The 16,728-nt window shown below is 44.2% G+C and overlaps 1 protein-coding gene across 4 annotated transcripts; it reads left to right on the top strand.

Annotated features, from left to right (window-relative positions):
- The first annotated feature begins 263 nt into the window (after positions 1-263).
- Positions 264-16,258, top strand: hs3st2 (heparan sulfate (glucosamine) 3-O-sulfotransferase 2). 4 transcript variants are annotated; one of them, XM_088317677.1, is made up of 5 exons: positions 264-445; positions 909-988; positions 1,283-1,352; positions 3,533-5,496; positions 14,946-16,258. In XM_088317677.1, the coding sequence occupies exons 4-5, from the start codon at positions 5,018-5,020 to the stop codon at positions 15,562-15,564; spliced, it is 1,098 nt and encodes a 365-aa protein (XP_088173803.1). In that variant the 5' UTR covers positions 264-445; positions 909-988; positions 1,283-1,352; positions 3,533-5,017; the 3' UTR covers positions 15,565-16,258. The 4 variants fall into 4 exon arrangements, with proteins under 4 accessions (XP_088173803.1, XP_088173805.1, XP_088173804.1 ...); XM_088317679.1 differs by lacking the exon at positions 909-988; XM_088317678.1 differs by lacking the exon at positions 1,283-1,352.
- The last annotated feature ends 470 nt before the right edge of the window (positions 16,259-16,728 follow it).

Below are 16,728 nucleotides of genomic sequence, written 5' to 3'. Positions count from 1 at the left end.
ATGATTAATATTCCTTCAGATCACGGAGGAGCTGAAAGCAGCTGCATATGCAGGCGTCAGTGTTATGCTGCCCTCTGGTGGCGAACATTCACACACACGCGCGAAAAAGCAACACATTGTCCACTGAATTGAAGCAAAAAGTTGTGGCAAATATTTTTTAAATTGTTTTCCATTCTTTTAATAGTGTCACGGGCTACATATTGCTTGCGAATGTATATTTTGTCGTGAAAGATCACATGATCAAATCTGCTGCCTTGGGCGGAGTCTCCTCGTTGCGCACCTGCTGTCCATCTGTGGTGGCAAAGCAGATTTCGGACTCTTTCTGTTGCTAATTCTGCTTGTCTAGCTGCTGTAAGCGTGTCTGGATTTTTTTTAAAATTTAATTTCCAGTCTGGGTACTTTTTAATTAATTTATTATTTCATTTTACCTGCCTCCATTTTTACAGTAATTACCTCTGTGATTTCTGCAGTTTGGTAACTTGTATTTTGACGAGATGTTGATTTTTCCCGCAGTGGTCGTATCTGTACACTCCCGTTCTACATGCTCAATGTTGATTTATTCGGCGCCTACGCTTTGCTAAATGATCCTCGTTACTGCCAAGAGCCCAAGCTGACAGGCCTTTTGTAATTTAGTCTTCCGGACTCTCCGCCAAACTAGTTGCAAGAGCGCCAGCTAGCCATGAAAACATGCAATCGATAAGCTGATAAGGTAATGTCATCCTGAGGGCTTGCTAATGAGTTTGAGGGCTGCTTAAGAAGTCCAAAGCGGTTGGAGCAAAAAACCCCTTTCACCTGGAGATTTGGAATGGGGGCGGGGCCTTAACCTTCACTCCGGAGAGACCATTTGGAAAGTGCTGTCAAGGCAAACAGCAGGATAATTGCAGATTTTTTTTTTTTTGTGTGTCCAGACATTGAGATGCTCAGCGGACAGCGGCGAGCGATGCTATTTGCCCGGCCTGCCCCCCCCCCCCATTGCGAGGAGACAAAAGTAAGCGATGCGAAAGAAGCTCTTTTGATTTAAACAGCTCAGGCTAAATGTCAGCGGCAATTAGCTAACAGTAAGGTAGCGAGGTCGCCTGCTGTTTCGGTGGCCTTTGAGGGGCGCTTGACTTTTTGTACTTGTTGCATACACAAGAACAAGATCAAGAAAAAAAGTAGTAAGAACTATTTGGTTTCAGTATTATTAGTCCCGAATTTTTATTTTTTGTTACCAACACAGGCAGTAGAGTGGACTTGTGGTTATTATGTCAACTAGCTTACTAATTTGCGCTGATATTTGCAGGAAATTTGGACTGAACCTTGCCATGAATAGCCTGAGGATACCACTAGGTGGCAGCAAAGAACTTCAAATGGCAAGTTTTACTCTGTTCAAATTCATTTATTCACCGTGCTCTGCGATGGCAAAGAAAATAATCAGCATCCCGAATCTGGAATGTACACAATCATGGACCCATGTTACACTAGTAACTTCATTTAGTGATTAGATTATTTAAAACAATCCACCATCGCAGGTTCATGGGGAGGCGAGCCGTTTAGCAAACTACATGAGTTGTACGTAGCGGCATTTAGCGAAAATAAAAAAAAAAGCTCATTTTCACTTGCATTTTTACTGTTCCTTCGCAATTAAAACAGAACATCTTAAATGCAGATAACAAGATATCAATCATCAAATGCCAATGTCAACAAAAAAAGGAGAGGTTCCAAAAAAGAAATGTGAATTTGCTAACGATGATTTACTGGACCAACAATTAAAAACAATTTCCCTAAATAAAAATCCTTGGTTAAGAAAAAAATGCCACTGAGCGTAAATACTTAATTTTAATAATTTAATTTGATAATAAGAAAGTCAATTTCCTTTGACTGCTCCTTTTAAGAAAATCATGTTCCGGCACCCGCAAGGTTTTTCTTTTTGTGTCTTGAATCGGGACGCGACTACACGTGCAACAAAGCGGCAGCAGCGGCTTATACAAATGCTTCATTTCAAATTAATCCCACGAGCTGCGTGATTACAGGAAAGCGCCGTGGTGGTAGTGGTGTTCTCCGCAGGACTTAGCGAAAAGTTAATTTAGTTGAGCGCGCCGTCACGCCGCTGCTCATTTGCAAAGCGACTCCTTTTGCGTCTTCTCTCCTCGCGCAAATGTCAGACGGTCGCCGTCGACCATGAATGAAATCATTTGGTCGTTTGGAGTCAGCATGTCCCGTCTTTTGTTTCAAGTCTCGTGAGGGAACGGAAGGAACTCCGATCAACATGAAATCCTCTTCCGTTTTCTTCACAACGCTGAAAATGGATCGAAAAACTCTCGTTATGAAATCGTGTCCTCTGCGACTGCGTCGCATTTTGCGACGGAGAAATAACTCTGTCAGGACTCGATGAATTGGCTTTCTCGATGAGGCAATTTTAGAGTCAGTGGCGTGTCATAAATGTCCACAACGCTACATTCAAGAAAAAAAAAGTTGTCAAAGAAAAATGACTTATGATCCATTATGGGAACCGTTTTTAACGGTGACTTTCCCTTTGAAGGAAGTCTCGTTTGAAAGACATTTCAAATATTGGAAATAATGGAAATTCTTTGTGGACATCAAAAAACTGCAACGGCAATTTTTAGGGCTCTTATAACAATTTGACGCCATATTTGCACATTTTTCAAGAAGCATCAAAGACTGTTCTATGATTTGTTTACATCCAATCGACGAAATAAAAGAAACAACTTTCACCAGATGTAAGATAGTTTCGACCTTTTTCCATTCTTCCATAATCGGCAAAATAATTTTGGTACAGTCAATTCTAAGAAATTCATCTGCAGCATTTGGGAGGGGATTTTGATTGGAAAATAATCATCTATTTTGGAGTGACGCCAATTCACCAGGATGGCTCCGTCAGCCGTTGTTCATGCGACAACCTCGTCGTTGTCATCATCATTTTTCCAAGATCCTCGTTCGACCTTTTTCATGTAGATTTTACTGCTGGCTATCGTAAGACATATTCTGTGGTATCCATGCATAAATATGTTAACAGTTCAAATTTAGGCTTCGGATTGTCCGAGGAAACGTCTGCCGACTGTCGCCAAGCCCGATAGCACAATAAAGTCCCGCTGTAAACAGTTGGCAAACAGAGAGGATTTTCATTAGAAAATGCTGCCCTCTACTGGCCGTTTGGCTCGTTGCAACTCCTCATAGGACAATCAGACCGACTAATAATATATTTTTTTAATTCTAATGGATGACTTAAGTTGTTCTTGGCCTTTAATGAGATAAAAGTTGTAACTCCTTCAAGTGTATTTTTTTTTATTTATTTGTGAAGTAAGATTGGGTGGCAAAAGATGAGCAGCGGGTACTGCCTCTCGACAGCTGCGATTTCCCTGAAAACACTCGGGTGTGCGTTGTCACGTTTCGACTGTAAACTCGTATTTTCGAGCCTCATCATCTGTCAGACGCGGAGAAGGATCAGTGCAGAAGCGCCGCCGCCGGGGCGACACATAATTTAGTTGTATAATGTCACCGTTTTTTTATTTATTTTTATTTTTTTTTGCAGAGTGTGCAGAAAAACGCTGTCAGCTCTCCGTGTCGCGGGCCATGCCGAGATCTTCTAATCTCCGCCATCGTAAGAAAGTTTCAAGCTATCCTTGAAGGTGTTTCATTTCCACCGGGGCCTGGCAAGGTTGCCGAGTGGCGGCGGTTGATTTGAATTTAAAGAGGACGGATTTCTTGTGAATCAGCAAGGGACTGTCGTCTCTGGAAACAGCTGGCGGTTTCACCGCCAAAATGCAAGCAGAACAAGATGGATTTTGAGGCTGGTGGACGTACAGTAAGGCGTTTTTTCCATTTGCATAAGAGCAGAACAAAGAAGCCGGCGCGCGTTTGAATGCGGCGAGAAAATGGCAGGAAGTGCGAAGACAGGCTTGCAAGTGCTTCTGGAGCAACACCCGCTCATCAATATGCACATAATTGCTCTTCAGCTTCGGCAAGTCCCCCGGCTGTTAATTGTTTGGTGCTGGTCCATTATTGAGACGACTTGTTTTATTTAAGCTTGACCAACTCCGAGCGAGCAACGCTCACAAATGCGGAAACATGCGCGCAAGCTTCAAATATTTGCAAGCACAAAAAAAAATAAAATAATGCTGATTCTAAAAACAACACCATTTCTAAATGGGTCAAGAAAGGGAGCGACAAAATGCACAAATTGGATTGTCCTTGCAAAAAAAAATCTCAGAGATCAATAACCGATATTTGGTGCCAAAATTTTATGGGCATTCCACGTTTAAAAAATAAATAAATAAAAATTCAAACCTCCAACTGTCAACTTGATTGAAATGACTTGAAGCATACATTTCAAAACTCTCCGGATTTGAAAAATGTTGAACTTTATTTTATTTTTTTTTAATCTTTTATACTAGACATCTGTGCTTTAAAATTCTAACACAAAGTTTAGCGACATGTCATGAAATGAAAACTTAAACAACTCATTGGCTCACTACAATTTTCTACAGTGAATCGTTTTCCCAAATTTCTAAGTAACGGGAATGTTAAACTTTTACTTATATTAGCTCCAATCCCCCCACCAAAGAATAAAAAAACGTTCCCACAAATAAAACGTTACCTAACAGCTTTAAATGAATCTCTTACTGCGGCTCAGATTTTTTTTTTTAAACATCTGTCAAAATGCGGAATATCGTCGCTGAAAATTGCTTGACCCCAAAACATAATTGCATTCCATGAATGCAACCCACCAATTAGGAGCCCTCTGATGACGTCAGAGGCTTGTTGAAGTATGCCCAAGTGAGTGCGCATCACCAGAAGAACCAATTCCACGTCCACGATGGAGGAGGAAGATGCACTTTTGTGGACTAGGAGCTTTCAGTTTTTCTGGGATTCCTTTTAAGACGAGTCCAGTGGACCCCACTTTTGCGGCACAGTAGACGAGGAGGAGGAGGAGGAGGAGGGTGATGATGATGAAGAGGAGGTGTCGGAGGACGGGTCCAATGGAGCGCCATGCAGAACCTTGAGCCCCCATGGAGACATGGCACAGCGGTTCCTCTCGTCCGCCTTCATGCTGACCGTCTCGTTGTCGTGCACCTACTTGTGCTACACGATCATCTTCGGCCGAACCACCGTCATCTCGGGTCGGGCGTACGAGGGCAGCCGATGCCCGCCGAGCCCCAACGCGGCTGGGAAGAAACTTCTCGCCCAGTCCGAGCAGTGTGCCCGGCTGCGGGGGGTCCGAACCGCCGCCGACGACGCCGACACGGGAAACCCGCTCGGCTCTGTCGGATCTCCTCCTCCTCTTCATCCCTCGCCACCGTCTCGCTGGGTGAGAAACTCAAGTTTGGCGCAAAGGTACGGCAATAAAAAACTGCCAGGCGTCTTAATAGTCGGAGTGAAGAAAGGAGGAACCAGGGCGGTTCTGGAGTTCATTCGGATCCATCCAGATGTGCGCGCGCTCGGAACCGAGCCGCATTTTTTCGACCGCAACTACGAGCGAGGACTGGACTGGTACAGGTGGGCAAAATGAAGCCAACTTTTCATCTTTGGTTCATCTCACATTTGCATGAAATGTGCGTTCTTTTGTTCCGCTGTAACGCTGCTTTTGGGGATTGATAAAGTGACACTTAAAGTCGACATTTCGGTGGGTTGGAATGCAGTGCCAAGAATGACCTGACGTCACTTTACAGGCAGAATAGAATCGACTAGAATAAAATGTAGAAAATTGTACGCTGCAGATATAACGAAACTAAAATGGAATACAAAGACTATACCAGTACGAGCAAACCCATAAATTATGCAATTTGCATAGCAGAAAGGCACGGTGGAATAATGTTTATAATAATAATAATATAAGAATGTGTCTAAAAGTTTCATGAAATAATTAGTTCAACGACGTACGCCACTGTGGATTTTCAAAAGTCCAACGCCCCTGAAGTTGTTGCTGCATTTGCCAAACCTGGGAAATTGCAAAAGTCCCACAACGTAAATTTGTTTTTGACTAGTCCGTAAGTGACGTTAAACCCACATTTATGTAAAACGTCAATTAATTCACAAATTGGATTGTGGCTTTTTGTTGTAGTCTAAATTAGCATTCATGCTGTATTCAAGCAAACTGGGGGAATCCGATTTTTTTTCGCAGGGCAAAGCCTCAAAAGTGCAAATCTAATTTGTGATGTCAACCTTTCGTATGCTGGAAGATAACTAATATTTAACACCTCAGAAATTACACAATCGTGTACAAACAAACGTGTCATTTTGTCTTCCTCGCCGAGTTACTTTGAAACTTTTGTCTTAGCCTTATAAAGGGGCAAAGCTGCGTTTTGTGAAACTGGGAAATCAGAAAACTCAGTGACACTTAAGTACAGGAGCGCACAAAGGAGGAGGAGGTGGCAGCCCCTCTCCCGTCGATTCAGACGCCAGATATAGATTGAAATGTCAATGGTCAAATCTAGCGTCTTAAAATCTGTGATATAGAGAGACCATTTAAAAAAAACATAAATTACTTTTAAAATGATGTATTTTTTAATAAAAGTACTCCTCCTACATGTTCTAAACACATTTTAACACCAAACCTTATTTTGTCTGGCATAAGTCTGCTAGCTTAATCCTAACGTACTGTATCATGAGAAAAGTAGTAGAAATTCGCCAAGATCTTCCGTTGGCTAATAACCTTCAAACGACTTTTACTTTACATGCGGAGCAGCAACACATAAGAGCAGAACATACAAAAATTCCCTCAGTAATATATTCTCTCTGGTTGTGGGAACAACATATCAACCCAATCTTTACTTGATCACAGTTTTGTGTGTAGTCACTCGTCGAGCATGTATTCAAGTCCAAATAAAGGGCGTTAGGCGAAAACGAGTGCACAGACTACAAACGACGGCGCTCATGTTTCATTATATTTGATGCTGCAAAGCGTGCCCGCCCGCCCGCCCGCCAGCCAGCCAGTCTTCTGGAAAATGCACCACAGTGCAACATGAACAAGCAGAGTGTTGAAAGCTGAGCGGTGAATGTTTCTGCAAAAAAATAAAATAAATTGCGTGACAGCCATCAGGAGTCAAAATGAATCGTTTGACAAGCAACGCGTTTATGGTTTGACGGCGTCGCCTTTACTCAAATCGGTTTAATTGACACTTCAATTTCAGCCCCTCCTGGCGTCTCCGTTTGATGAATGACTCGCATAATCAATTACCAAAAATGTCAGCCATTGATTTTCTCTCGAGTGTAATTTCTTATCCATGTATTTTTAATTTGATTTCATTCTTGACCTCCGGATCCGTTGCACTCGCGCAAAACACATCCATCACATCCATGATACAACTCACTTCTATGATGACGTGGTTGAGTGCAATCATATTTCACTGCCGTCAAAATATCATTTACTCAAAATACGATTCACTCCAATTACACGTCAATTCACTCTGATTCCCATTCGATTCGCTGCCATTATGACGCAATGACAACGCGATACGATTCGCTCATCGCATTACGATACGATTCAGTCCAGTGACGACGCAATTCACAATCAATCGCGATATGATTCCCTGTGAACACGATAATGAAACGATTAAGTTCAAGAGTGATCCGATTCATTGCCATAGTGATCCGGTTCACTCCAATTCAATCGATCAACGATACGATTCAAGACGCTTACGATAAAATACGAGTCACTCCAATTCCGATCAAAGATGATTCACTTTTTACGAAACAGTCGCGTGATGTGAAATTCGATTTGAATTCCCTCCACTCATATGATGCGATTCGATCCATTTCCGATATAACAAGAGCGGCATGTCTTTGATTACAGCGACTTCTCCTTTTGCTCAGCGCTCCGGTTAATAATGCAGACTCACGCCGTAACGTGCACTTCTCTTCACTTAAACGAGAACCATCTCACTTTCTGTCCTCGTCAAGCTTTTTCTGACGAGTCCCCCGCCGCAGCTCCCTGCCTCCCCGAGCCAATTAACGCCGACCCGGTGAGGATTTGTTGCCGCGGTCCGGGCACACATAACTTCCAACGTTTTTTTTTCTCTCCAGAGGAAATGCATCTGAATTGAGTGAAATCAATAGAGCTGAGAGAGAGAGCGAGCGAGAGATGCCCTTTAAAGTCTGCGAGTTGTAGTTTGATCTTTTTAGGGTGCAGGAGGCAGAGGCGTGATGGAGACACGATTTTGCGGTTTGGCGTTGTGCAACAGACTTAACCGAATAACCGGCAAAATCTATTATTTTTTTAACTTTCCTTTTCTCTCGTCTAAGTTCAGCGTTTAATCTGCTGCTGTAACACCTCAAATTTCCCCATTGTGGGACTAATAAAGGACATCTTATCTTATCTTATCTTAATCATTTTTTTGGGTGGGGGGGCTTGAGTGCGATTTGAAATCTATAATTCTGTCTGATTACTGCATTTTATTTCTATATTTTTGGGGGGGTCATCCACTATTTGTGCAATTTTTCTCCATTATTTGAACATTTGCGACTTTTTAAAAAATATTTTTGCTTTGAGCTCATTCACTACCATTGACGGCTAAAGACGTCAATGATCCCATTTTTTATTTTTTTTTACGCGGCTGGTCGCGAGAGCTCGTGTCCCCAATGTGGTGTGATACAATCAGTATGGTATCATCTAGTGAGTTCGTCATTGGTTCTTATCTGCCGTGCTCCGACAACAAATAATCCAAATCCGACATCGAGACGATAACGCCATCCCAACATTTTTTTTTTTACTAGCCGCCTCCTCTTCCTCGTTGTTAAACCGACATGTCCACCAGGTTCAAATCTTGCCTGAAGTCTTCCTCGTGTGTCTCGGCATCTTTTTCACACGGCCAACAACAAGATGACCTACAAAATCTCCTTGACCGTCTCGTTGCTGGAGGCCGGACGGTAAATAAACTTTGCAGCACGCATCCAAATTTGCTGCTGCCGTTTGCTCCGTTCAAGATTTACGATGGTCAAGATTGAAATGATAAAGATGCAGCTTGGATCGTGTTGGCTCAGTCGCGGCCTTGCCGGAATGTTTGGAAAATTGAACTCGGCCAAAACAGTTTGGATGAGCAACAGGAAATTTGGTCGTCGTTCATGAGTAGACCCACAAAAAAAAAAGTGTCGAGGCCCATGCCAAGGAAGTTTTTGGACAAATTGCAAGTAAAACGTGACCAAATGTGACTTTTTGATTTTCATGAGCGTGACTCTGTCGTCCCGTTGAGATTTGACGCCGAACGTCCCTTTCAGGCCACCCAAGCCTCGTCACGACGTTGGACTGATTTGTTTTTTTCTTCGTGCGAGCTGTGAATGCGACAGCCCTTAAAATGGTTTCGATTCCGAGTCAAGGAGAGCAAATGTCAGTCATTTCCCTCCGCGCTGCAAACCATGAATAATTGTTATTCCGACGTCGGGGGCCTCCGGTTGAACAACGAGCGTTTCAAGGTCAAGTGTGGTATGCAGCTTTTTTTTTTGGTGTGGCAAAACGAGTCTTTCTCTTTGAACTTGCATTTCTCACTTTTTATATCGCCGCTGAACCCTCCACAGTAGGAACGTCTCGCATTTGATTCATGACCGGACGTCTTTACAGCTCTAATTTTAGAGCGATACTTAAATAATGGAGCAGCTCTCGACGTTCTATCTGTCATATCGAGAAGAGAGAAAAGAGGAAGACGCTTTTTTTTATTTTTTTTTGGTCTTTTTTTTTGTTTTTGTGAGGTGCAGCAACTGAGACTTTATGAGAATCACTCAAGTTGAAGACATTTTCCCTCCGCGTTCAAGCTTAACTTTTGTCAGCTTTTCGGGGCATTTCGGGACAAATGGGGCATGATTCCTCCTGCGCAAGTTGGTTTTCTAAAGTGTGGCGACAACTCCATTTGGACTGCTACGAATGTGACACCTGCATTTTCTTGGTCTTCAGCAGTTTTTGGTTGCCGTGGTACCAGTGACAAAAAAAAAATTCAATGACATCCCCTTTAAGACCTTGCCCTAAATTGGACCATTTAGGCGAAGATCGCGCGAGAGCGGACAGCCTTGATTTTTGGAGCGGCCGGGCTGCATATTATTTAATAAGCGTCATTATTATTCCTTTCAAAGACAGATGGTTGTTGTCCAGAAAGAGACAAAGGCCATTCCTTCTGTTTTGATAAAAAAAAGATTTCAGGGACAATTTGCCCACACATGTTTTGCGAACAGCCTCACCATTCGTCTCCTTTTTTTTTTTTTTTCGCCCTAAATTGTTACGCTTTCCAGTTAAACCAGCATTTATCAGTATTAGTGTTGAAATCCATGTTTGAGTCCAGACAAAAAGGCTGAGCCCATCAATTTGTGTTGTCGACCAATCTAAAGTCTTAAAACGTGAAATAAAAAAAAGGTGGTCTTGTCCATCGTGAGTCGATCCACAAAAAAAAAAGACCCAAATTTGAACCGCGTGTACTCGACAGATGGGATTTCTGCAGTGCTTCTCAATTATTTCCCGTCACGCCCCCCCGAACAAGAAGAAAACAATTCGCGCCCCCCCCCCCGCACCCATAATCGCATTTTTGTTGCAAAACAAACCGGCACCGTGGCGTTAATACTCGCTGAGCACAGGAGAGCGCCACTGCCAACTACTGGAGTGGAGGTGCAATTACACTTTATTGTAGTACGGCAGAAAAAAAGTATGTTCCCCTGGGTCACGCCCCCCCCCTCAACATCGCCCCACGATTTGAGAAGCATTGGATTACTGTAAATGTCGTTTTTTTTTGTCCTGAAACTGAAATATCTGCTGCGAGATTCAGGTCACACTTGTTCAAATATGAATCCTTGTTTCACTCCGGCCCAATGAGTCGGTCTCGTCGCGGCCGCCGTGTTCTGACTCCAACTTTCCCAAAAGCCGTCTGATCGCCTCGGTTGCCTTTCTGGCTTGGTCGGTTCCGCGGTGCTCTGGCTGCAAATATGAAGTGAGATGAATACGCGGCGCACTTTTCACTTCAAGGCCTCGTCAAGTGGCGGCCATTCATTCAGAGTTCATTGATTGTTGCCGAGGAGATGAGTCAAAAATGACCTTTTTACTCTTTGCGCTGGTCCCCAGACGGCATCTGACTTTGTTTTCTTTTTTTCCCCGTGCTCGCTAAAAACTTGTCTTCAGACATCAAGATGTGTACGGCAAAGTAGCGGCGATGCGTCTCGAGCTACAATCGGATTTCTTTTCCTCGCTCGAGCCGCAGGTGAGATAAAGAGTCACATATTAATTCAATCCCCCACAGTCTCACTCTTGCGGAAATCTGAAATCATTTTCAGCACCCCGCCCCCAATTTTTTTACCCCCCCCCCCTTTTTATTTGGCTGCGTGGCGTCTTACGCGTGACGTCGTACGTGCGTTCTCGACCCCGACCGGCTGTTGCCGACGCCACGGGGCCAAAAGTTCATCCGACGCTTTGGGTGTCCCAATACTTTTGTCTACACAGTGTGTGTACTAATTAGACAAAAAAAACACAGTCACCACGTCGTTGCGGTGCGAGTCGCTCGTCGTCCGAGCGGCGCTGGCCGCTGCGGCGATCTCGGAGCATACGAGGAAGTCCTCGCTTCTTTGAATTAAAAACATGGGCGTCGTCTTCCTCCATAACGATGTCGTGGTGTCCCACAGGGAAGTGAGGGTGAGCGCTTTCCCGGCGCGCTGCAGCAGCCAGATAAATCGTGCAGCGAGCGCCGCTGGGCGCTCTTGGAGGTCGCTTTAGTAGTGAGCGCTCATTATGCCGAGGCGCAGCGGGCGCGTTGTGTTCCGCTCTTGACCCAAAGTACCTGTGGAGGAGCCGTCTCCAAGGACACGTGTTGTTGTTTGCTCCTTTTCACACATCATTATGCATCACAAAGGGGAAAAGTTGGGCCGACAAGGCGTTGCTCGCCTCGGCTGGTCCACGCGGAGATGCTAAATTTGAAATATTCCATCGTTCTAGCCGACATTCCTTCATTTTGTGGCTTTTATCTTGGCATTTTGCTTGCGGGATGTTCATGTAGACGAAATCGTTGCCGCGATTTCGGCACCCTTCCGGCCTCGACCCTCCAGGCTTATTCATAAGCGCTGTCAGCCCGTTTTGGAGGGTCGGGGGCACACGCCAGGTCCTGGTCCCCCCCCCACCCCCTTTGAATGACAAAATATGTATTTTATATGAAATACAGAGCAGGGATTGGACAGCCACTTTTCTCACACTCATTTGTTGCTAGGCAGAGTTCGCAAGGAGTCGTTATAATTATAAGGTCTCCAGAGTTGTTAGAATTGTACCAAATGAACTCAGCCTAGCCCAAAATGACCAAGAGGATTATTTTTTTTTCGACTTTGCCGCATCTACAAAAGTTAGCATTGCTGCTACGTTTGAAGCAAATGACTGCGTTTAGGTTTTTCCTTTTTTCCCGCAGCACAAAAACAACAATCAAGTTCGGTTAATTGGAGACGGGACATTTCCTGGAGGAGTGAACGTAAGCAGGATTTCAGGTCTTCAATGTGCCGCCCTCACGGCTGCAGGGCCTCTCGCCTCGTGTTGGCTCAGGTGAGCGCCGGCGCCGCCTGCGCAGGATAAGCAGATAAGACGCCGTACCATGTCTCCTAAATTGGAACACTGCACTGAATTTAGATTCGAGCGGCCGAGAGACTAACGTAGCGCCACTATTTCGGAGGACAGAATATGTCGGATTGTGTTTTTTCTTAACAAGAACTCTCAAGGTCAAAGAGATCCTTCGTGCACTAAAGTGTCGATTCGCGCACGCGAGTTAACCGACGTGATCTAATTGCATCCAATCCGAGAGGGTGAATGAATGTAGATTGTGCGCCTGACGACGTGTCCCGTATGCTGTAAAATAAACACGCAGACTTTTCTAACGGATTGTCTCCCGCTCATTAAATGCGATGCACATCGTGACTACGTATGACATAATGAAATAATAATGCGGCTATTAACAACCGTCCCGTCTAATGGCTCACCCATTGGAAACTATTAATTATTAAAAATGCCGGACGTAGAATTGTATATGTCATTAACAATTCAGCACTAATTAAAGTTGTCAAGCAGGTGAGTACACGGTGCGCAATTACTGCAGCATTCAAGCATTTTGGAGCAGCAGCCAAGTCTCGGCGTTAACGGTATCGAACGCATTGTCCTCGCCTCGCTCGGGGTTCATTTTCACCGAGTCATTAAAATGTCACCGCCAAGCCTCCTAATGCATCTTGACTTAAACTTTAATTCACCGACAACTCAATGTACGTGTGTGTGCGCAGAATCGAAGATAAAGATGGAGGCCTTTTATAAAATATGTGATTCTTCTTCTCAGTACCGGTTATTGCCATTTTTCTCAAACAGTAGATTGTGTTCTTCTATTAAAACATTCATAACACATTTGTTTCCAAGATTGTATCGGGCTCCTTCGGTGGCCTGCGCACATTCTGAGGATCTCACGCTTTAATCACCTATTTCTGGAATATATTTATTTGCCTCTGTTTTTTTTTTTTTACCCCTGGCCGTCTTATTTGCATATTCTTACGTAGTAAGTAAATAAATATACTTTATTATTATTATTATTCCACCGAAATATATGAAAAAAATATATTATTAAAGCGTGACGTCATAAGCAGGCCCCGATGCAACCTTGCGGGCCGATCACATCGAGTGTCTCATTTAGATGACGTAACTCGGCTGAATGTTTGCTGACTCAGCACAACAAATTGGCTCCGCGCTGCCATCTGCTGGAGAGAAGCGGTAGTTTCACCTTTGCTTTTTGAAAAATCGGAAAAATTCATTCTGAACTTTGACGTTGTATCTTCTCATACGAAATCACGATAGACGATTTATTTATTTATTGTGTATTTTTAAATACTCCCATAATGTGGTTGGTCATTCAATTAGTTTGGTTTATGTGGAACAAAATGTAATATTTTGATGCAGATTTGTTTGGATATTTTCACAATAGCCACTAAGGGAAACAATATTTTGGAAGATGCCTAATTAGCAACAGATGAGAAATATTTAATTTGGAGTTGTCTAGTTGGTTAGTCGGTCTTTTTGTCTGTCAGTCAATCAGTCAGTTGCTAGGTCAATGATCTGAGTGTTTGCCTCACCTGTCTGCGAGTCGGTTCGTTCATTTGGAACCGAGTTACTCAATTGGTCTCCTTTCATTTGAATGCAGCTCTTGTGACGAACCTCACTTGTCTTCCGTTCACGGTACAAAGTCAAGAAATGCAGACCGTGCGGTAGAATCTGCTCGCGTGTGTTTCGAAGTTACCTGTCAGTCTTGTACTATTTAAAGACGCACCATCTGTGACCTTTCACACTTTCAGCCCTTTTGTGTGCGCTTTGACAGCTTGCAGCAGACACCTTCCGCAACACGGCTGCAATCGTCACCACAAACGTACGCACAAATCCTGAGAAAAATGCCCGCGAGTTGCCGTTTGCTCGGGAAAAAGGCGGCGGCGTTCTCATGAAATATTAATTGTTTGCTCTCCGGCCGGCCCCCGAGGCTCCGGGGCCCCCGACGACTCGGGATGAATAAAGCAAAACGGATCGATAGCGGTGAGACTTTCGAGGTAACCTATGGCTGGAGTTGGAAAGGTTAGCTTTTAATCGAAGCCGGCCCAACACTCATAATGAAGAAATGTCATCTTTAATCATCCGCACGCGGAAGGAAGCGCAGTCCCCGTGAGGAATTGCAAAACAATTTGTTGACACTTTCTGGTGGAAGAAACAGAGTTTACTTCCTGTTGTCGTTCACGCTTGTCACGTTAACTTTCAGTTCCGTATTTTTTTTTGTTTTAGTCCATCTCGGAGCTACAAAAAATAAAATCACACCAAATGTGCATCACAAAGATAATTTGTAGTCCTTTGGGAATAATCATGAGGTTTTTTTTGTTTTTGGGACCTCCGAGGTGGGATAAAATAAAGACCTAGACTGTAGCTATCGGTTAAAAGCGGTTGTCAGTCAACTTTTATTCCGTTTTTTTTTTTCTCCCTGAAGGGGCCTCATGCCACGAACACTGGACAGTCAGATCACGCTGGAGAAGACCCCCAGCTACTTTGTCACGAGGGAGGCGCCGCGCCGCATCTCCAGCATGTCCCAACAGACCAAGCTGATCGTGGTGGTGCGCAACCCAGTCACCCGAGCCATCTCGGACTACACGCAGACTCTGTCCAAGAAGCCCGACATCCCCACCTTTGAGGAGCTGGCCTTCAAGAACCGGAGCCAGGGCGTCGTCGACGCCTCGTGGAACGCCATCCGCATCGGCATGTACATCCTGCACCTGGAGAACTGGATGCGCTACTTCCGCCTGTCGCAGATGCACTTTGTCAGCGGCGAACGGCTCATCACCGACCCGGCGGGCGAGATGGGCCGCATTCAGGACTTTTTGGGACTCAAGCGGATCATCTCGGACAAGCACTTCTACTTCAACAGGACCAAGGGCTTCCCTTGTCTGAAGAAGCCGGAGAGCAGCGGGCAGCCTCGCTGCTTGGGGAAGTCCAAGGGCAGGACTCACGTGCAAATCGAGCGGGAGGTCATCGAGCAGCTGCGGGAGTTTTATAGACCCTTCAACGTCAAGTTCTTTGAAACGGTCGGACAGGACTTCAAGTGGGATTGAACGCAAACTTCTACTCGGGCAAGTCCCGATACTTTGCCTCCAGACCTGTTCAAACCGACAAAACAAAGTCAGACGTCAAACCAGGACGCACACAAACTGGAAGCTAAAAAAAAAATTGATAAATATAATAAGACTCTGAATATTTATGGAAGACGTGTCACGAAGAAACACGACTGAAATCTTTATGGAAGCTTGGTTGGATTCTTGGCATGGGCTACCAAAATGACTGAAGCGCATTCTACTACCCCCAAAATGGGCGGAGCGACACGCAACGCATTCCATCCATCGGTAAAGTGATAACAGTGAGTCGAACCGAACTGGTGAAAATATGGCGCAAGGTGCTGATTATCTCTGAAAAAAAAATAAAAATAAATAAATAAAAGATCTAAAAATCAAAGTGTAGCTGCTTCTCGCTTGTAAATCACATGAATAAATTAGCGCACGAGCTGCATTAATTCTTCAAGGCCTCTGTCGTGTTAGCGCCTCACGCCCATGCCAACGGCGCCACTTTAATATTCATAGGCTCCGATTGCTTTCCGACGCGCTCGGAATACGCCCGTGCTTTTCCTGCTGGTGAGTTCTCCGCGTGGACGTTGGACCGCCCCAAAAAAACAACAACTTTGTCAATTCATAAATTTGTCAAAGTGGCGAAAATGAAACACAAAAAAAGAAATAAAGAAATGTTTGCTGTTTACCGGACGTCAATTCTTTGTATTCCTGCTTGATGCCTCAACTGTCGACGTTTTCCGTTTTTATCGCGAGGTATGCCGCCGATATCAACCGATTTTGACGATGTGACACAAAGTGAGGTGAGGCGAGCTTAGCGAATCAATACGTGTTCCCGGCGTGATCTTCACGCTCTCGGCTAATTGGCTACTGTCAAAACAAGAACATTATTGATTTTGATAGCCGAGGAAAAGATGGGCAAGCTCGTTAACGTCAAAGTTGAAACAAAAAATGGGCTTTTTGTAGGAGAAAGTTTTTGGGCTGATCGTCAGCGTACGTGAACTTCTCCAAAAGCAGGAATCCGAATTATTTTCTCAATTGTTTGCCGACTGTCAGGCTTCAGCACAATATTGATTTTTTTTTTTTAACATATCAGACTGTCGACATCCAGCTCAATGTCAAAAGTTTAAAAATAGTTTCTTGATTAACTCATTCACT

The sequence above is a fragment of the Idiotropiscis lumnitzeri genome, chromosome 15 (assembly GCF_059441095.1).
Source record: "Idiotropiscis lumnitzeri isolate Australia: NSW breed Sydney's pygmy pipehorse chromosome 15, RoL_Ilum_1.0, whole genome shotgun sequence".
In the NCBI taxonomy this organism is placed as follows: domain Eukaryota; kingdom Metazoa; phylum Chordata; class Actinopteri; order Syngnathiformes; family Syngnathidae; genus Idiotropiscis; species Idiotropiscis lumnitzeri.
Note: the sequence above shows the minus strand (reverse complement) of the source record. Positions and strands in the feature narration are given on the sequence as shown.